This window comes from Macaca mulatta, chromosome 6 (assembly GCF_049350105.2).
Source record: "Macaca mulatta isolate MMU2019108-1 chromosome 6, T2T-MMU8v2.0, whole genome shotgun sequence".
NCBI lineage: Eukaryota > Metazoa > Chordata > Mammalia > Primates > Cercopithecidae > Macaca > Macaca mulatta.
This window is the reverse complement of record NC_133411.1, coordinates 126,071,286-126,093,072: the sequence shown is the minus strand read 5'-3', so window position 1 is coordinate 126,093,072 and position 21,787 is coordinate 126,071,286. Positions and strand designations below refer to the sequence as shown.

Below are 21,787 nucleotides of genomic sequence, written 5' to 3'. Positions count from 1 at the left end.
TGTCCATCGCTCAGGACAATAGGGTAATTTGACAACAGATTTTCTCCTTGGCAGAAAAAAAAGTTGATTGCAGGGATGGGAAACAGGGGGAGGTAATATTCATTTCTTTTTTGAGGTTAAGGTCACAGGCACTATAGGATAAAAGTTCTCTGTTTTATGAAGAAATAAAGGATTTTTTATTTCTCTCCTTATATAAGAACACCAGCATACACTCATTTTTTAAATGTTTGATATACCTTTTTCCACAGTATTATATGAAAACTTCCTCAAGTCACAAATTTATTATCCACAGTTTATATCTCACAGTCATGAATCTTTATTGTTTGAGCAAACTTTGATGCATATTTTGATATTCACTATAAATTATGTCATTCTTGGTGATTCGTTGAATTGAGACGTATTTGTTGTTTTGAATACAACAATGACTGATACCCCTAAATTAATGCAGGGACACTGGACATCACTAAAATAAGAGTAATCAGAATTTCAGGACTATTCACTTCCAGCAGAAAATTAAGTAGAAATCGGTCATTGGGGAACATGATTTATTTTACTCACATTCTAGAGCTATGCCCATTAATTCTTCAGCTTGCTCTGATAATTAAAATTCTCTGCCAGTGCTGAAAATGTGGCTCTCATTTCTCCTAGAAAAATTTTCAAGAAGGTACATTTTGCTCACATACAAAGCTAGGAACTTTATCCTTCATGAGGAGCATATTTCCATTGCTTATTTTAAGTTATTTCATTATGCATCTGTTTTAATTAATTTTAGTCTAAATATATTTCTCTCTGAATAGCTTCCTATATTTTAGAAGACAAGTTCTTTCTTCTAAAAAGTCTTTTCTGCTACTTCATCCCTAGAAAAACACATCAATTTCACTAATGTTTGGTCTAAACTCTACGAGTTGTGATAACAGATATTCGCCCCTAGGTGTGCAAGTTGTCAGTGTGTTATCTGTTGCTCTGTGTCTACTCATGCACCAACAGATATAATTAGAAGATGAGGGGTTTTCTAACAAAGCTAAAGCAAATTGAATTATCACTTTGTCTAAAGAAGATCAAATAAATAAGTCTTCAAACAAGATTACATGACATTAAGTGCTATTCACATAATTAAATGCACAGTCTTCTATCCTTATATAATGAACGCTTGGATAAAAATACAGCAATGCATTTTTCTATAACTGTGATCTGTGAATTTATTTTTTAAGAAAATATGTCAATAATTTGGCATAATTATAGGGAATATTATTTTCTCATTCTCTTTATATATCTTTTTGTCTAACTCTCATTCTCTCTCTCTCTCTCTCTCTCTCTCTCTCTCCCCCCACCGCCCACCACTCTCTCTGTCTTCCAAATACATACTATAGCCTGACTCATCATGTTGTTTTGTGTCTGCTAAGTAGCATAACACCTTGCTCTTAAGGTAACTCCAATCCACTTCATGCTTAAACATATGTTTACATTCTATCCTCATCCCATGAGTAAATAGAAGTCATCCCTACATTCGTGAATTGATCTCCAGATTCTTCCCAAAGAGTAAACCATTCTTCATTTGAGTTCAAAGTAGGCATCCATGTTCAAATATTTTTAATTCTGGCCTCTTGGATAATAAAAACCTCAGTCTTCGGTGACCTTCAGCAAGTCTCTTCAATTCTGTCTCTTACTATAGAACAGGTTTTTAACTTCGTAGGTGACTAGTGATGATGATGTAATTTATAAAAGATCTGAAGTTTCAGAATGAAAGTTAACAGTTGTGTTACATTTGTTCAATTCTCTGCACTCATTACTTAATACTCCCACCAATGTCATTGCAGAACTGAATTATAGACTCCACAACTGCAAACTAGGTATTTATTATTAAATAATAAATATATTTAATTATATATTAAAGAGAAAAACACTATTTCCAAGCTCATTGTTATGTAATATCTTAAGGCTTTAAGTAAAAGACCCAAGAACACCCTAAGAAAACTGCACACAAGATAACAACTAGCCCAAGATTTTCTCAACTGTCATCTTCTCTGCTCCTGGGTTGAGATTCAAAAGGGATCCATCTGAAACCTGATTATGCCCATTTCTTCAAACTTGTAACTTATTTAAAAACAATTTTGGATGTAAATCTTCCTTCTGTAGAAAATATAAGCTTTTTTCTTTTAAATTTACAAATGTTACTTTTTGATTACTTTTATGATTACAATCAAAACCAGCCTTGTTCAACTGCTGATGTTGTCATTTATAGCAGCCAGAAACAAAACAATTACAGTCTCGTGTTGCTTAACGATGTGGACACATTCTGAGAAATGTGTTATTAGATGATTTCATCATTGTGTGAAAATCATAGAGTGCACTTATGCAAACCTAGATGGCATATTCTACTATAAACCCAGGTTATTGCTCCTGGGCCACCAACCTGTACACCAACCTGCACTGAATACAGTAGGCAATTGGAACACAATGCTATTTGTCTATCTAACCATAGAAGAAAACACAGTAAGAGTATGGTGCTACTATCTAGTCTAGAGTGAGCCACAGGTTTTCCTTAGTCAAGATGAGTGATAAGCCAAACATGTCAAAAGTGGGGAACTTTGACAGGGAAAAACTGAAGAAAATTAAAAACAAAGAAAAAAATACTCTTCTGTCAAAGGAAACTATCCAGCAGGAGAATCAGTGTATTCAAACATTCTAAAATAGGGATCTCCTCCCACGGGCAAATTTCAACATCGTTTGAGAGTGTCGGTTTTGTAAACCAGTGCATTTGTAGAAATGTGAGACATTTTCCATTGTCTTCTCATCTGTACACCTTGGCTAAGAGGTCAGAAATGGCCAATGTTTCCTTAAGCTTACTTTTTTGTTTTGTTTTCTTTTCTGAGATGGAGTCTCGCTCTGTCACCCAGACTAGAGTACAGTGGTGCGATCTCAGCTCACTACAGTCTCCGCCTCCCAGGTTCAAGTGATTCTCCTGCCTCAGGCTCCCAAGTAGGTGGGACTACAGGTGCCCACCACCAAGCCCAGTTAATTTTTGTAGTTTTAGTAGAGACAGGGTTTTGCCATGTTGGCCAGGTTGGTCTCGAACTCCTGACCTCATGACCTCAAAGTGCTGGTATTACAGGTGTGAGCCACGGCTCCCAGCCCTTAAACGTACTTTTAAACTTCCCATTGATGCATTAATTCCAGATGGCAGATGCTGTCAATAATCTTACCATTGATGCCCTTTGTGTGTATAGTCCTTTTACCTCCTACAAGATAAGGCAATTTTAACCTTCTACAGTGGGCACCTCCGTTGCTACATAATCTTCATGAGGTTGCACATTTTTGTAGCTTCTCACAGTTTATTTTCACTTCTAATGTAGCAATAAAATAAATACAATATTATATTTAAAAGGTATATGATATAATAATCTTATGGCACTACCATCATCTATGCAGTCTGCCATTGGCCGAAACATTCTGCAGTGCATGGCTATATATGAAAACCGGTGTCATCCTTTTGAAAAGACCTCACCTTTAACTGTAATGGCTAACAGTTTTATGACAGAAACTTATTCATTAATTCATTGAATTGAATAGTAGACTTTTGAGTTGGTCTTCATTAATAGTCTATGTTATTTTCATGGTTTAAAAGTGGAGGTGGCTATTTTGTAAGAGCTAATTTGAATTGTTTCCCCAGGACAAAGAGGTTGCATTCTTCCTTTGTGTTATAAAATTTGAGGCTATAATTACAGTATATCTTTGCATCACAATGAACCCAAACTCATTTTAAGGAAGGTTTGACTAAGCATGCTAGAATTGATTGACTCATCTCCTAGCAGAAAGTGGCCTTCCTATTAGGAAACTACTGTGGCCTTCTGTTCAGGTACCTACGTGTTCATAAGATGATTTCAACCCTACCCCAGCTTTAATGATTATTAAAAACCAAGATTCTGCATTTATCTGGGAAAGTTGTCTAAATATATTTTAAATACTTGTTATGAATATGTTATTTTATTCCCAGAAAATATTGATTGGAAGTTTAGTTTTAGTTTAAACATTACTGTTAAATTTATTAAAATAAAAAAGTTTAGAAATCCTGATTCTTCCTTAAGCTTAGAAATTTAGATTACCAATCATACCATCTACTTATAAATCTAACAGATTTCAGCAGCTATTTAAGTAACTTTGAATAATATTTGGTTGTATTAAGTCTTAGCTACACACCTTCAAACATGTTAAATACATTTCTTAAATTTATGACTTTTACTTCCTTCTTAAAGTTCTTTTCTCTGACTTAATAAACACAAATTATCAAATTAAGTAACTCATAAACATAATGAATTAGTTTATAAATATAATGAATCTAATAATATTAATATCTCAACAATGTTTAATCACTTGGTAAACTTTCTGAACATCAGAATGCTGAATCAATTACTCAGTTACACATTTTCCATTAGAGGTAAGGGGCTGCCAAGCTTATGACATATTCTCTTACATATTTATAACTACTTAAAATATCAATAATATTGATATAACATTTTAACACAAAAATATTAATAGTATAATTTTTTCCTCAAGTTTATAATATCCTTAATTATTATTTTAAATCTAATATTTACTATTTCAAAGAATGGATGTAATGAATATATTACTTGTAAAGCATAGTAATAAAAATGAGTATCTGTAAACCCATCACCCAAGTCAAAAAGTAGAACATAGTGAGACCTACACTGACTCTACAGATGGGTTCCACCCCCAGCCTATCTCTTTGCTTCAGGCCAGAAATAACCAAGCACCATCAGTACTCAAATATTTTTTAGTTTGTTTTGTCCTTGCCTATTTTCTTGTGCATAATATTTTAGCATATGCATGTGTATGCCTAAACAAGAAATCTTTTGAGGCATGTACTTTTTTTAATCATTTGTGCATATTTCTAAATTATCCCACTGTTATAAGATGCATTCGTATGTAAGAAGACCCCAGTAAACTATGGCTATTCAGTTCTTATTTTTCTCACAATTAGAAAGAGTCTTCTTATTTCCCTGACTACTGAGTTGAAGTTGTTATTGTATTCCCCATAAAAGGGGGTTTCAAAACTTTAAAAGGAGGTAGTATCTTAGGGCATATTATGGAATCCCTTGCTCAGAAAAGTTTGTGGCTTTTACTCATGAATTATGTGCTTAGATTTTGCATTTTATCTTGTAAGTTACATAGACATATACATGCCTAACTCTTAAGGCATTTGAACTTTGTAATGTCCTAAAATATAAAAAACATTAACTTTAAAGACTTTCAAAATTTACAAGGTCATGCTTTATTTCATGCTTAGGGGTGAATCAAATATTATAGATATTTGCAATGATATTTCAGTTGACATTGGGAGCTCTCAAAAAAAAAAAAAAAAAACCCTACCCTAACTTTAGAACACAAATCACTTTCACTTTCCACCAATCTTCATAAAACAAGATTCCAATATTTTATTTAATCCTCACAATAACAAAGTAATCTATTTACATGTATTTAGGTTATAGATGTTTACACTTAAAACGATTTCAACTAAACACTGTACCTTCTGGTTCACATTAGACATTTCCAACTTTATCCTATTTAACCTAGAGATTGAAAAGCTTAGGCAGTAATATTTTAGTAACCCAAACATCTATAAATAGAAATTCCCTTTTTTCTTTAAAACTCAGGGATTCTCAGAGTTCAGCATGTTTATGAACCAAAAAATAGGATTGTATACACAAACATGGATATTTCACTTTACAGGAGAATCGAGAGATTTTCAGAAGTAAATTTAACTGTACATGATTTCAGCTGTAAGTACTGACAGTAGAACCCAGCCCTTGCTAAAGATGCATTTTTACTCTTAATGTTGAATTCAGTCCTAACAAATATTTTTCAAATGCTCAGCTGAGAGAGACAATATTACTGAAAGCTAGCCTGCAGCCCCTCTTTTCACCAGAACAGAAAGGCTTGACTGAAGAAGCCCATGAATCATTTTTCAGGAAGTTCTAAAGGTGCTCCCAAATTATATATAAAATTGGATTTCTGTAGGCATTTTTCAAGAGAGACAGTTTGCTGCTTGAATCAGATTTTTAAAGTCAAAGCTTCCAAACATTTTTCATGTAATTGTACAAATAAAAAATTATAATATTTGTATAGCACTCTGGGGAAAACTAGAGAGATTTAAGGGAATCTAAATTGGAATTGATTTTGAAATTCATTACATTTTCTTATGTAATTATAAGCACAAAATGCAAAGTTCTAGAGAAGTTAATAATTATTAAATGTGAATGATATGTCCAAATAAAATATTTTAAAATATTTAATGAGAATCTGGCTTGCTTTCATGAATACAGTTTTTCAATATTAAGTTTAATGCTTTAAATGGCTAGATACAATTCTTGGTCCAGATTTTTCAATAATGATGTATTCAAAATCTTGGGAGTCACCATCAATGAGAAAATTTATCTCTACAAATAGGCAACAAAAAATATAAATCCAACCAAGATGAAGTAACAGGAACCAGATTTCCCATCCCACTTGAAACAAACAAAAATTCCATACAAAATAGTTGACAGAATAATATCCAATACACTGGACATAAGACAACAAAGGACAGTGATACCTCAGAGACATTAAAAAAGAAAAAAATGATGAGCCCTTCAGTGCCCCAACCTATAGCCCTTAAACGAATTTCAGGGGGAGACATAGAAAAAAAAAGCAAAGTCTAACTCAGAGGACTCCCAGAATTGAAGAAATGGAGGTGAGAATCTAGGGAGATAAAGGCAGCTATAGAGCACTGATAGAATGCCAGAGAGAAGAGAACTGTATACAGAGAGAATATCAGATATCTATGAATGGTCCCCTACAAGTACTCAGCAAAGTACTGACCAATGTATATATGCAAAAACAAAACAAAAGAAATCAAAAAACAAACAAACAAACAAAAAACTACCCAAAGCCTGGGAGAAAACCATCTGAAAAAATCAAAATAAACTAATAATTCACAGGGCATTGAATAGAATAATGAGGAAGGTCTTGACTCACAATGCAGAACAATCAACCTCAGACTAAGGCCTGTTCTGGACCTACCTAAAGAATTTTAAAATTAATACTCAAAAGAATCAAACTATTTCCCAGAACAAAATACAAAAATATTTTTAAGAATATATAAATATTCAGCATCCAAAAAATAAAATTTACAATGTTTGGCATCCAGTCAACAATAACCCTCCCCTTACCCTCCAAAAAACCTACTAGAACTGATAAATTCAATAAAGTTGCAGGATGCAGAACCAACACACAAAAATTAGTTGCATTTCTTTTCATCAATAATGACCTATCTAAAAGGAAATCAATAAAACAATCTCATTTACAATAACTATAAAAAATACTTAGACATACATTTTACCAAGGAGCTAAAAAGCCTATACACTGATAACTATAAAACATTGATAAAAAGAAATTAAAGAAGACACAAATATATGGGAAGATATCTTGTGTTCGTAAATTAGAATAATATTGTTAAAATATCCATACCACCTAAAATAATAAACAAATTTAATGCAGTTTTCATAAAAATAGAAAGAATCCTATAATTAATACAGAACCACAAAAGACCTCAAATAGCCAAAGCAATCTTGAGAAAAAAATAAAGTTAGGAGCATCACACTTCCTGATTTCAAATTATGTTACAATATTATAATAATCAAAACAGTATGATACTGGCATAAAATAGACACATAGATCAAGCAAACAAAATAGAGAACCTAGAAATAAATCTAATCAAATATATAGCTGACTACTTTTTGATAAGGGCACCAAGAAAACAAAATGAAGAAATGATAGTCTTTTCAGTAAATGATGGTGTTAAAACTGGTTATTTGCATGCAAAAGAATGAAATTTGACCCTTATGATACACCATATACAAAAATTCATTAAAAATCCATTAAAGACATAAATGTAAGACCTGAAACTCCTAGAAAAAAAACATAAGTGAAATGCTTCTTGACATTGGCCTTTGCAATGACTTTTTGGACATGACACCAAAAGTTCAGAGAACAAAAGAAAAATAAGTAAGTAGGACTGTATCAAACTAAAAAGCTTCTGTACAGCAAAAGAAACAATCAACAAAATAAAATGGTAGCATATAATTGGGAGAAAATGTTTGCAAAACATGTATCTGCTTGCATGTGCCCTGCCTTGCCAGTGCTGTGGTGGGAATGCAGGGCATCCCTGTTGATCCACCATAACACCATTGCAGTCAGAGCCTTAGGGGTCACAGAGCCAGCCAGCACTCCACCCCAATGCAAACACAGCTACAGGAGTGAGATTAGGCACCGGAGAAGAATGGACCCTCCCTTGCCCTAAGCAATCACCCCTGCCTGAGGGGGCACAGACAGTGCACACAAACATGTGTCTTTCAGTGTCCCTTTCCCATGCTGACACCACAACCAACATGATCACGTGCACAGATGCTGCAGGCATCCCCACCCCCCTGAGTCATGCTGTCACTGCCACTGTTGTGAATGCCTACATGGAGGCAGGTACCCTGGCAACTGTTAGCAACCTGCAGCAGCTGATGAGTGTATGCCCTGCTAAGTTATTGCTGATGCTGCTACTGGCACATGTAAACAAGGACAGATCTCATTGACACAGCACTACAAAATGCTTTGACTGGCACCAACCATCAGAGTGCAGTGGCCAGTAATCTAGAAGCACCTCAGCTCCACACAATGCAGTGGATTCCTAAATTTGAGGAGCCAGAGAACAAAGTCAGAGCCTGATACAAGTTCCCCAGAGTTAGAGAATTCAGTCCAAAAGTTGGGAGTTGAGCATTGGTCCCCCTAAAATCTTCCAGAAATGAAGCCAATCAATTAAACCCACCATATACCACAATCAAACTCTCAAGGTCATCAAATAAAAGAATAAAAACACATTCAAAAGTCAGCAATTTCAAAGACCTAAGAAACATCAGTCCACAAAGATGAGAAAGACCCAGTGGAAAAACTCTAACAACTCAAAAAGCCAGAATGCCTTCTTTCCTCCAAAAGACAGTACTACCTCTGCAGCAAGGGTTCTGAACTGGGCTGAGATAGCTGAAATGACAGAAATGAAATTCAAAATATGGATAGGAATAAATATCACTGAGATGCAGAACATCAAAATTTAATCCAAGGAAGCTAAAAATCACAATAAAATGATACAGAAGGTGACAGACAAAAGAGCCAGTATAGAAAAAAATCAACCCAGTAGAGCTGAAAAACGGACTACATGAATGTCATAATGTAATTACAAGTATTAATAGGAGAATAGGCCAAGTTGAAGAAAGAATCTCAGAGCTTGAAGACTGGCTTTCTGAAATAAAGACCAGAAGACAAGAATAGAGAAAAAATAATAAAAAGGAATAAATAGAATCTCTGAGAAACACGATATTATGTAAAGAGACCAAATCTACAACTTATTGATAGCCCTGAAAACTATGGGGAGAGTATAAGAACTTGGAAAACATATTTCATCCATAAGAACTTCCCCAACCTAGCTAGAGAGGCCTACACTCAAATTCAGGAAATGCAGACAACCTCAGTAAGATATTAGGTTGGTACAAAAGTAATTGTAGTTTTGGATCATGAATTTTAAATCATTATAACTAGGCTCAAACACATCTTTATTAATCAAAATAGGAACCATTATAATCAACCCATTTTTGCCAACAAGAAATAAGTTTATTCCTGTAGCATAAATATCCATGCTTTGGGATTTGATGAACTCTTGGAAAGAATTGTCTTCATCTTGTTGGTTGTAGAAGCATTTTCCCTGTAAAAAGTTGTCATGATGCTTGAAGAAGTGGTAATCATTTGGCGAGAGGTCAGTTGAATATAGCAGTTGAGGTGAAACTTTGTAGCCCGATTTGTTCAATTTTGAAGTGTTAGTTGCACAACATGAAGTCAGGCAATGTCATGGAGAATAATTGGGCCCTCTTTGTTGACCAATGCTGGCTGTAGGCATTGCAGTTTTCAGTGCATCTCATCAATTTGCTGAGCATACTTCTCAGATGTAGTGGTTGTGCCAGGATTCAGAAAGCTGTAGTGGGTCAGACAGGCAACAGACAACCAACCAGTGACCAAGACCTTTATTTGGTGCAAGTTTGGCTTTTTGAAGTGCTTTGGAGCTTCTTCTCAGTCTAACCACTGAGGTGGTTGTTGCTGGTTGTTGTATAAAATCCACTTTTCATCTCATGTCACAATCCAATAGAGAAATGATTTATTATCATTGCATAGAATAAGAGAAGACAACACTTCAAAATGATGAATTTTTTATTTTTGCTCAGCTCATGAAGCACCCACTGATTGAGTTGTTTCACCTTTCCAATTTGTTTCTCATGCTGAACAACCATAGAATGGTCAACATTCAGTTCCTTGGCAACTTCTCACATAGTTGTAAGAGTATCAGCTTTAATGATTGCTCTCAATTGGTCATTGTCAACTTCTGATGGCTGGCCATAATGCTCTTCATCTTCAAGGCTCTCATCACCTTTGCAAAACTTCTTAAACCACCACTGCACTGTATGTTCATTAACAGTTTCTGAGCCAAATGCATTGTTGATGTTGTGAGTTGACACTGCTGCTTTTTGACTCATTTTGAACTTGAATGAGAAAATCGCTCAAATTTACTTTTTGTCTAACATCATTTTGATAGTCTAAAATAAACATAAAATGAATAGCAAGCAATAAGTCATTCACAAAAAAAATAAAGTGAGAAATGTACATTAAAATGATGTATAGCATAAACACATTTATTTAAAAATATATTCCAACATCAAATGACAAATCTCAACAATGCGAAAACTGCAATTACTTTTGCACCAATCCACTTCACTAGATCATCCCCAAGACATATAATCATCAGATTCTCCAAAGTTGAAATGAAAGAAAAATATTAAAGGCAGCTAGAAAGAAAGGTGAGGTCACCTACAAAGAGAAGCCCATCAGACTGATGGCAGATCTTTCAGCTGAAATCCTACAAACTAGAGGAGATTGGGGGCCAATATTCAACATTCTTACAGAAAATAAATTCCAACCCAGAATTTCATATCTGGCCAAACTAAGCTTCATGAGCAAAGTGGGAATACGACTCTTTTCAGACAAGCAAATGCTGAGAGAATTTGTTACCACCAGACCTGTGTTACACAAGCTCCTGAAGGAAGCACTAAATATAGAAAGAAAAGACCACTGCCAGCCACTATAAAAACACACTGAAACACACAGATCACTGACACTATAAAGCAACCACACAAACAAATCTGCATAATAACCAGCCAACATCATGATGGCAGAATCAAATAACACATATCAATATTAACCTTGAATGTAAATGGGATATATGCCCTATTAAAAGGCAGAGTGGCAAGCTGGATAAAGAACTGAGACCCACTGGTATGTTGCCTTCAAGAGACACATCTCAAATGAAGACACCTATAGAATCAAAATAAAGAGATGGAGAAAAATCTACCAAGCAAATCAAAAATAGAAAAAAAGCATGGGTTGCAATCCTAATTTTTGACAAAACAGACTTTAACCTTGATCAAAAGAGACAAATAAGGACTTTACATAATAGTAAAGGGTTCAATTCAATAAGACCTAACTCTCCTACGTATATATGCACCCAACACAGAAGCACCCAGACTCATAAAGCAAGATTTTACAGACCTTCAAAGAGTCTTAGATTCCAATGCAGTGATAGTGGGAGCCTCCAACCCCAATGACAGTATTAGATAGACCATTAAGGCAGAAAATTAACAATGATATTCAGGACCTAACTCAGCACTTGATCAAAGGGACCTGATAGACAGCTATAGAACTTTTTATCTAAAAACAACAGAATGTATATGGACACATGACACATCCTCTAATAATGGTCAAATGATCAGACATAAAACACTCCTGAGCAAGTGCAAAAGACCTAAAATCATAACAACCACTCTCTCAGATCAAATTAAGGCTAAGAAAATACTCAAAACCACACAATTATGAGGATATGCTCCTGAATGACTTTTGGGTACATAATGAAATTAAGGCAGAAATCAAGAAGTTTTTTGAAACTAATGAGAACCAAAATCCAATATATCAGGGATACAGCCAACACAGTGATAAGAAAGAAATTTCTAGCATTAAATTCCTCCATCAAAAAGTTAGAGGACAGGTGCTGTGGCTCATGTGTGTAATCCCAGCACTTTGGGAGGCCCAGGCAGGTGGAACACCTGAGGTCCGGAGTTTGAGAACAGCCTGATCAACATGGAGAAACCCAGTCTCTACTAAAAAATACAAAATTAGCTGGGCATGGTTGCACATGCCTGTAATCCCAGCTACTTGGGGGGTTGAGGCAGGAGAATCACTTGAACCCAGGAGGTGGAGGTTGCAGTGAGCCAAGATCGCGCCATTGCGCTCCAGCCTGGTCAACAAGAGTGAAACTCCCTCTCAAAAAAAAGTTAGAAAGATCTCAAGTTAACAATCTAACATCATAACTAAAAGAATTAGAGAACCAAAAGCTAAGAAATCCAAAAGCTAGCAGAACATAAGAAGTAATCTGAATCAGAGCTAAACTGAAAGAGATTGAGACACACAAAATAATAAAAGATCAACAAATCCAAGAGCTATTTTTTTCTTAATTAATAAAATAGATAGACTGCTAGCTAGACTAATAAAGAAGAAAAGAGAGAAGATATGAAAGAAGACAACCAGAAACATCAAGCGGGATATTACCACTGACCACACAAAAATACAGATAACCCTCAGAGGATATTATGAACAACTCTATATACCTAAACTAGAAAATCTAGAAGCAATGTATAAATTTCCAGGCACATACACCCTCCCAAGACTAAAACAACAAGAAATTACATCCTTAAACAGTCCAATAATGAGCTCTGAAATGGAATCAATAATGAATAGCCTACCAACCAACGAAAGCCCAGGACAAGACAGATTCACAGATGAATTCTACCATATGACAAAGAAGAGCTGGTAGCATTCCTACTGAAACCATTCTAAAACATTCAGTAGGATGAACTCCCTAACTCATTCTATGAGGCCAGCATCATCCTGATACCAGAATCTGGCAGATAGAACAAAAAAAGAAAACTTTATGTCAAAATTCTTGATGAATATCAATGCAAAATATGGCAAATTGAATCCAGCAGCACATCAAAAAGCTTATCCACCACAACCAAGTAGACATTATTCCGAGGACACAAGGTTAGTTTAACATATACAAGTTAATAAATGTGATTCATCACATAAACAAGAAATACAGACAAAAACCACATGATTATCTCAATCAATGCAAAAAGGCTTTTGTAAAATTCCTCATCCCTTCATGTTAAAAACTCTTTAATAAACTAGGTATTGAAGGAACATCCCTCAAATAATAAGAGCCATCTATGACAAACCCACAGCCAACATCATACTGAATGGGCAAAAGTTGGAAGCACTCCTCTTGAAAACTGGCACAAGACAAAGATGTCCTCTTTCACCAGTCCCATTTAAAACAGTATTGTAAGTCCCAGCCAGGGCAATCAGGCAAGAGAAAGAAATAAAGTGTATTCAAATAGGAGACAGGAAGTCAAACTATTCCTGTTTGCGGATGACATAATTCTATATCTAGAAAACCCCATAGTCTCAGTCTAAAAACTTCTTAAGCTGATAAAAAATCTCCAGTAAATTCTCAAGATACAAAATTAGTGTGCAAAAATTACTAGTATTCCTAATACCAACAATGGTCAGTCAAGAGCCACATCAGGAACAAACTCCCACTCACAATTGCCACAAAAGGAATAAAATTCTTAGGAATATAGCTGACTAGGAAAGTAAAAAATCTCTGCAAGGAGAACTACAAACCACTGCTGAAAGAATTCAAAGATGACATAAACAAATGGAAAAACATTTCATACTCATGAATAGGAAAAATCAATTATCATTAAAATGCCCATACTGCCTGATATTGTTTGGCTCTGTGTCCCCACCCAAATCTCATCTCAAATTGTAATCCCCACATGTCGAGGGAGGGTCTGGGTCAGAGGTGATTGAATCACAGGGATGGTTTCCCCATACTGTTCTCATGATAATGAGTTCTCATCAAAGCTGATAGTTTTTAAAGTGTTTGGCAGTTTCCCCTTCATTTTCTCTCTCTCTCCTGCCACTTTGTGAAGAAGGTGCTTGCTTCTCCTTCACCTTCCACCATGTGTAAGTTTCCTGAGGTTTGGCTCTGTGTCTCCACCCAAATATCATCTCGAGTTGTAATCCCCACCTGTGGAGGGAGGGACCTAGAGGGAGGTAATTGGATCATGGGGGTGGTTTCCCCCATACTGTTCTCCTGATAGTGAGTGAGTTCTCATAAGAGCAGATGGTTTTAAAAGTGTAACACTTCCTTGCTCTCTTTCTTCTGATGTCAGGTAAGATGTGCCTTACTTCCTCTTCACCTTCTGCCAAGATTGTAAGTTTTCTGAGATCTCCCCAGCCATGCAGAACTGCGAGTCAATTAAACATCTTTCCTTTATAAATTGCCCCATCTCAGGTAATATCTTTATAGCCATGTGAAAATGGACTAATAAACTGGTAAAGCAATTTATAGATTCAATACCATTCCTATTAAACTACCACTGAGATTTGTCACAGAACTAGAAAAACTACTTTAAAATTCATATAGAACCACAAAAAACCTGAATAGCCAAGGCAATCCTAAACCAAAAACAAAGCAGGAGGCATAATGCTATTTGACTTCAAACTATACTACAGGGCTATAATAACCAAAACAGCATAGTACTGGTACAAAAACAGACACATAGACCAATGAAACAGAATACAGAACCCAGAAATAAGGCTGCACATGTACAACTATTTGATCTTTGACAAATCTGACAAAAACAAGCAATGAGGAAAGGATTCCCTATCTAATAAATGGTGCTGGAATAACTGGCTAGCCATATGCAGAATATTAAAACTGGGCTCCTTCCTTACACCATATGCAAAAATTAACCCAAGATGCATTAAAGACTTAAATGTAAAACCCAGAACTATAAAAACTCTGGAAGGCAACCTAGGGAACACCATGCAGGACACAGGCACAGGTAAAGATTTCATGATGAAGACACCAAAAGCAATTGCAACAAAAGCAAAAATTGACAAATGGGATCTAACTAAACTGAAGAGATTCTGCACAGCAAAAGAAACTATCCACAAAGTAAATAGACAACCTACAGAATGACAGAAAACTTTGGCAAACTACATGCCTGACAAAAGTCTAATATCCAGCATTTACAAGGAACTTAAACAAATTTACAAAAAAAAATTAAAACGTGGGCAAATGACATAAAAAGACACTTTCCAAAAGAAGACATACATGTGGCCAACGATCACATGAAAAAAAGCTCAACACCACTGATCATTAGAGAAATGCAAACCAAAACCACAATGAGATACCATCTGACACCAGTTAGGAAGGCTATTATTAAAAAGTAAAAAAATAGGCTGTTCTGCCTATGGAATAGCTGTTCTTTTATTCTGTTCCTTTCTTAATAAACTTGTTTCACTTTATTCTATGGACTCACCTCAAATTCTTTCTTGAAAGAGATCCAAGAACCCTCTCCCAGGGTCTAGATTGAGACTCCTTTTTTCCGGTAACATCTTTCTGGCAAACCCCAAAGGAACAATACTGAGGAGACCCCTGACCCAAAGGAAATAGACTGCAGCACTGATTGGCTGACTTTGGGTAAGTGGTGGGGTACCTGGGTAAAGGATGGGATTAGGTTAGAGGCCCAACTAAGGGCAGTTAGACTCTCCTAAGACAGAGCTGGTTAATGGCCCTTTTTAATAAAAGTCGAGGACGCTTGTCCAAACTTGTGTTCAAGGCCCAACTTAGTAATGTTAGAGGGGGATTAGAGGCCACCCTCTCAGTAAAGGCCCTCTCAGCTAAGAATGGATTTGGCACTACAGGATGTTAACCACTATTCTCTTTGGATTAATCTGCCTTGCACTCTTTGCTGACAGCTATGCGCGACAGGATTAGGCATGCACAGGATCATAGGACATGGGGAGCTTTTTCTCCTCAAAAGGGGAAACTTGAGAACTGATGAGACTGCTTGAAAAGTTCCCTTCCAACCAACAAGAAGCTGCCTGAACTTTTGATTTAGTGTTGTTGAAATGGGTGGGTCTTTCTCTAGCGTCCCTGAGCTCCTAACCTTCCCCACTCAGCTGCAGGCCGTGCTTTGCTCTCTTTGTTTCCTTTATTTCTTCTATCTTTTCTGTTACTCAGAGCCACTGTCCATTCTTTCATTGTGCCCAGAGACCACATGTTGAAAAATGTCCTTGGGAGCTTGACCTTGTAACCACATGGCGGTACTTTCTCTTGGTCTCTGTCATCCAGGAAACAAGAATTTTGGCGTTCTTGTCATAGTTAGCTCTAAAAATTATCTTGAGTAGTTAAAAGCCATTGCAAGTCCAAAATTGGCTGCTGTGGACTCCTTCTGAGAAGAGCAGTGGAAACCGCCTAATGCTGTAGTTCAGCAGTTAAGGCGTCGCCATTTTACAAAGGAAGCCCAGGTTTAATCCTGGGGTAGGGAATGACTCTTTTCTGGTTTGATATTCGGGCAACCTTTCTCATTTTTTTATTCTCTTCCTCTCCACAAACTGTCTTGAATTTTCCTTTCGCTGAGCACAGAAATATTGGCTGTTTGGCATGGCTAGAGTTAGGTAATAAGAGATTTAAAAGGATTTAAAAAAAGAAAAAATGAAGAAGAAGAAAAAGAAGAACACTATGGGCAGGGTGTGGTGGCTCACACCTGTAATCCCAGCACTTTGGAAAGCCGAGGTGGGCAGATCATGAAGTCAGGAGTTTGAGACCAGCCTGGCCAGCATAGTGAAACCCCCGCTTCTACTAAAAACACAAAAAATTAGCCGGGCATGGTGGCAGGCACCTGTAATCCCAGCTACTTGGGAAGCTGAGACAGGAGAATCTCTTGAACCTGGGAGGCAGAGGTTGCAGTGAGCTGAGATCACGCCATTGCGCTCCAGCCCAGATGAGAGTGCGAGACTCTGTCTCAAAAAAAAAAAAAAAAAGAAAGAAAAAAAAAATACTATGGTTAAAAGTCAGCTTAATTAAAAGCAGATATTCAAGCTTGTATTAGTCTGTTCTTATGCTGCTAATAAAGACATACTCAAGGCTGGGTAATTTATAAAGGAAAGAGGCTTAATTGACTCACAATTCCACACGACTGCAGAGGCCTGACAATCATGGCAGAAGGTGATGGAGCAAAGTTACATCTTACATGGCAGCAGGCAAGACAGTTGTGCAGGGGAACTCCCATTTATAAAACCATCAGATCTCATGAGACTTATACACTATCACAAGAACAGCATGGGAAAGACCCACCCCCATGATTCAATTACCTCTCACTGGGTCCCTCCCACAACACATGGAAATTATGGGAGCTACAATTCAAGATGAGATTTGGGTGGGGACACAGCCAAACCATATCAAAACTCTAACAGCCTAGGAGCTCCTTGGGCAAAACAGGAGGTGCTACAGACCCTGTTTTGGAAAAAACCTCTGTTTTCCTCACGAAACGCCAGGAATTAGAAGTGGATAGATCCATCTCAAAATCTAACACTCTGTTGTTCTGTTTTGCGTTGCCTTATCTGATAGTTTTATCTTTTGGGGGTATCAGAAATTACTTCACATTATGAGAAAGCTTTGATGTATAATAACTAAGTAGGAAATATACTTTTGGGGATAGCTAACGGCAGTTATGGGGGGATACTCTGCTCTTTGTACATTTGGATCAGAAAAGCATGCTCTTGGCCATATGCAGGGTATGGCAATGTCCCCATCCCACCCCCAAGAGATAAGACTCCCATGGGGAGTGGGCTAATCACAGAATAGGCTGATTGGCTTCAGATTGCTTTGCAATGAAATGCATGGCAAAAATCATTGCACTATCTTGTTCCATAGAGTTTCTCTTTTTTTGAATCTGATATAAAAATGGGACCCTTATTTTAGGAATCCGTTTTGCCTTCCAGCTGTGCCTGCTTATTAGGCTAAAGAAACCACATGTTTTCCTGGCCCTTTTCCTCCAAGGGCCCCACTCTTAAGCCAGTAATTCAATTAAGAAACTGGCAAATGAAAAATCTTACAAATACTGAATCTTTTTCTGTCTGTATATTTATATATGTTGTGTGTGTAATGTAAAAAAAACTTTAATTAGATTTAAATAATGAGTGCTTAAATCAAATATTTTGTAAGAAAAGAAAAAGTGTAATGCCTTTTAATTCACATGACTTTAGTAATTTTGGGTGTATAAGGAAAGTGAAATGTGTTTTTGGTAAATTATAAGAAGTCATGGGTCATGTGAATTTTTCTGGCTAAAATAAAGGGTTAAAGGATTATTTTAAGTTAGGGAAACGCTGAAGGTTTGACCAAGTTGTGGAACATTTGTGAAAAATTAATCTTACAAAAAAATTCTGGGGCCAGGCTCAGTGGCTCATGCCTGTAATCCCAACACTTTGGGAGGCCTAGGTGGATGAATCACCTGAGGTCAGAGTTTAAGAGCAGCCTGGCCAACATAGTGAAACCCCGTCTCTACTAAAAATACAAACATTAGTTGGGTGTAGTGGTGGGCACCTGTAACCCCAGCTACTCAGGAGGCTGAGGCAGGAGAATCGCTTGAACCTGGGAGGCAGAGGTTGCAGTGAGCCAAAATTGCACCACTAAGCTCCAGCCTGGGTGACAGAGTGAGACTTCGTCTCAAAAAAATAAATAAATAAATAATTCTATGAGTGAACATATTAGCTAAAATTAAAGGGATATTATTCCGTTTATTTGTAAATTTAACATTAGAATAAAAGTACAACAGGATTTTTCTTGAAGCACTGACCTGCTCTTTAACAAAAATTTATGAAGGATTATAAAAGACTTATAAGAATCTTACCTTTTGGTCAGACTGATTAAGACAAAATACATTTGTCTATAAGATTTTATTAAGAATTGGATTTGACATCAATAGTGCACTAATGAAAAGGTAAAATTTGGCTTATTCAGTATAAAAGTCATATAGGAAGTACTGTCAAATATGAAATAGTGTTTGCCTTTTTGGGGGGCTGCATTTGTATAAATGTTTCATTGGTATGTGTTCCAAAATTATAAGAAACTTCTATAATTCTGAATAACTTAGTGTATGTTATTAATAGTTATAATTTTTGTGTAAAATTGTTGTATGCCACAGAAGTAACCAAATTTCCTTGTCAATTTTGGCTTTTAATAATGGCTGTCTTAGGACTTTTTATCACCTACAGCACAATTTGCAATTGGAAAAATATGGAACTAGCCCAAATGCCCATCAATCAACGAATGGATAAAGAAAATGTTAGATATATATACATGCACACACATACACATACACACACACACATACACACACACACACACACACACACCATGGAATACTACTCATCCACAAAAAGGAATAAAATAATGGCATTCAAAGCAACCTGGATGGAATTGGAGACCATTACTCTAAGTGAAATAACTCAGAAGTGGAAAACCAAACATTATATGTTCTCACTCATTAGTGGGACCTAAGCTATGAAGGCACAAATGCATAAGGATGATACAATGGACTATGGAAACTCTCGGGGGGAAAGGGTGGAGCAGGGAGTGGAGAATAAGAGACTATACATTGGGTACGGTGTATGCTGCTCGGTAATTGTTGCACCAAAATCTCAGAAATTATTACAAAAGAGCCTATTCATGCAACCAAATACCACCTGTTCCCCCCAAAACCTATTGAAAGGATAAACGAAAAAACAAGTGAAAAAATAATAATAATAACAGATGCTGGTATGGTTGTGGAGAAAAAGGAACACTTATGTACTGTTGGTAGGAGTGTGAATTAGTTCAACCATTGTGGAAGACAGTGTGGTGATTCCTCAAACACCTAGAGACAGAAATATCATTTGACCCAGCAATCCCATTACTGGGTATATGCCAAAAGGAATATAAAACATTCTATTATAAAGACACATGTACATGTATATTCATTGCAGCACTATTCACAATAGCAAAGACATGGAATCAACCTATATGCCCATCAATAATAGACTGGACAAAGAAAATGTGGCACATATAAACCATGGAATACTACGCAGCCATTAAAAGGAATGAGATCAAGTCCTTTGCAGGGACATGGATGGAGCTGGAGGCCATTATCCTTAGCCAACTAATGCAGAAACAGAAAACCAAATACCACATATTCTCATTTATAAGTGGGAGCTAAATTATGAGAATGCATGGACACATATAGGGGAACAATACACACTGGGGCATATCAGAGGATGGAGGGTGGGAGGAGGGAGAGGGTCAGGAAAAATAAGTTATGGGTACTATGCTTAATACCTGGGTGACGATTTATAATCTATACAACAAATCCCCACGACACAAGTTTATCTATATAACAAACCTGCACATGTACCCCTGAACTTAAAATAAAGGTTTAAAAAGAAGACTATCCACTGAAATGACTCTCTCACTTCTGTTAAAAATCAGTTGTCTGTATATGCATGGGAGCATTTCTAGACCCTCTATTTTGTTTCGTCTATTTGTTTATTTTCATATAATATGCTACACTCTTGTTTACTCTAGTTTTGTATATATTTAAATAAGGAAGAACCAAGCCTCCATCTTTGTTCTTATTTAATATTGTTTGGGATACTTTATGTTCTTTGCATTTCCATGTGAATTTTTAAATTAGCTTGTCAATTTTTAGAATATACACTGCTAGATTTTCACTGAATTTTTAAATCAATTTGAAAAGAATAATACTTTTCGAAGAGTCAAAATATTGACTCTTTTGACCTATGATTCTACTAAATAGTTTAATTTCTCTCAGCACTCTTCTGTAGTTTTCAGTACACAGGTCTTTCACATTTTTGTCGAATTTTTTCCCATCATATTTTCAATGCTATATTTTATTTTAAATTTCAACTTGCTTTTTTGTGACTAATATAGAGAAACACAAGCGGTTTTTATATATGGATCTTGTTATCTTGCTTAACTCATTTTTTTTCATTCTAGTGGTTTTGTGTAGATTCCATATAACTTTCTAGATATATGACAATGTCATCCGTGAACAAAGACACTTTTGTTTCTACATCTTCAATCTGGATGTTTTAAAGTTCATTTTTATTGCCTGATTGCACGGGCTGGAACCCACAGTGCAGTGTTGACTAGAAGTAGTAATAGCAGACATCCTTACCTTTTTTTCTGATCTTGGGAGGAAATCACTCAGCTTTTCACAGATATGTATAACGTTAGCCAGTTTTTATATTGTTGTTGTAGATGTCTTTTATCTGGTTGAGAAAGATCTCTTCCTAGTTTGCTCAGAGTTTTTTGTTTGTTTTGTTGTTTTGAATAAGAAATGAGTGATAGATTTTTGTCTAATGCTTTTTCTGCATATACCAAGATAATCTTTTCTTTTAATTTTTTTCTGGCATTTTAATATTGTGAAATACATTGATTGATTTGTTAATGTTAAACCGAACCTGAATTCCTGATATAAAATTCACTTTGTCATAATGTATTATGCTTTTTATATATTGCTTAATATGATTTGCTAAAAATCTTTTTAGAATGTTTGCATCTGTGTTCATGAAGTATATTGGTCTATGGTTATCTTTCCTTGCAATGTCTTTGTCTGATATTAGCATCAGGTTAACATCGGCCTCACAGAATGAGCTATACATGTTTCCTCCTTGT

General features: G+C 36.0%; 1 protein-coding gene across 1 annotated transcript; it reads left to right on the top strand.

Annotated features, from left to right (window-relative positions):
* The first annotated feature begins 2,551 nt into the window (after positions 1-2,551).
* On the top strand, positions 2,552-2,689 carry LOC100423728 (thymosin beta-15A). The gene has a single exon (XM_078004363.1). It carries the CDS (start codon positions 2,552-2,554, stop codon positions 2,687-2,689), a length of 138 nt encoding a protein of 45 aa, XP_077860489.1.
* The last annotated feature ends 19,098 nt before the right edge of the window (positions 2,690-21,787 follow it).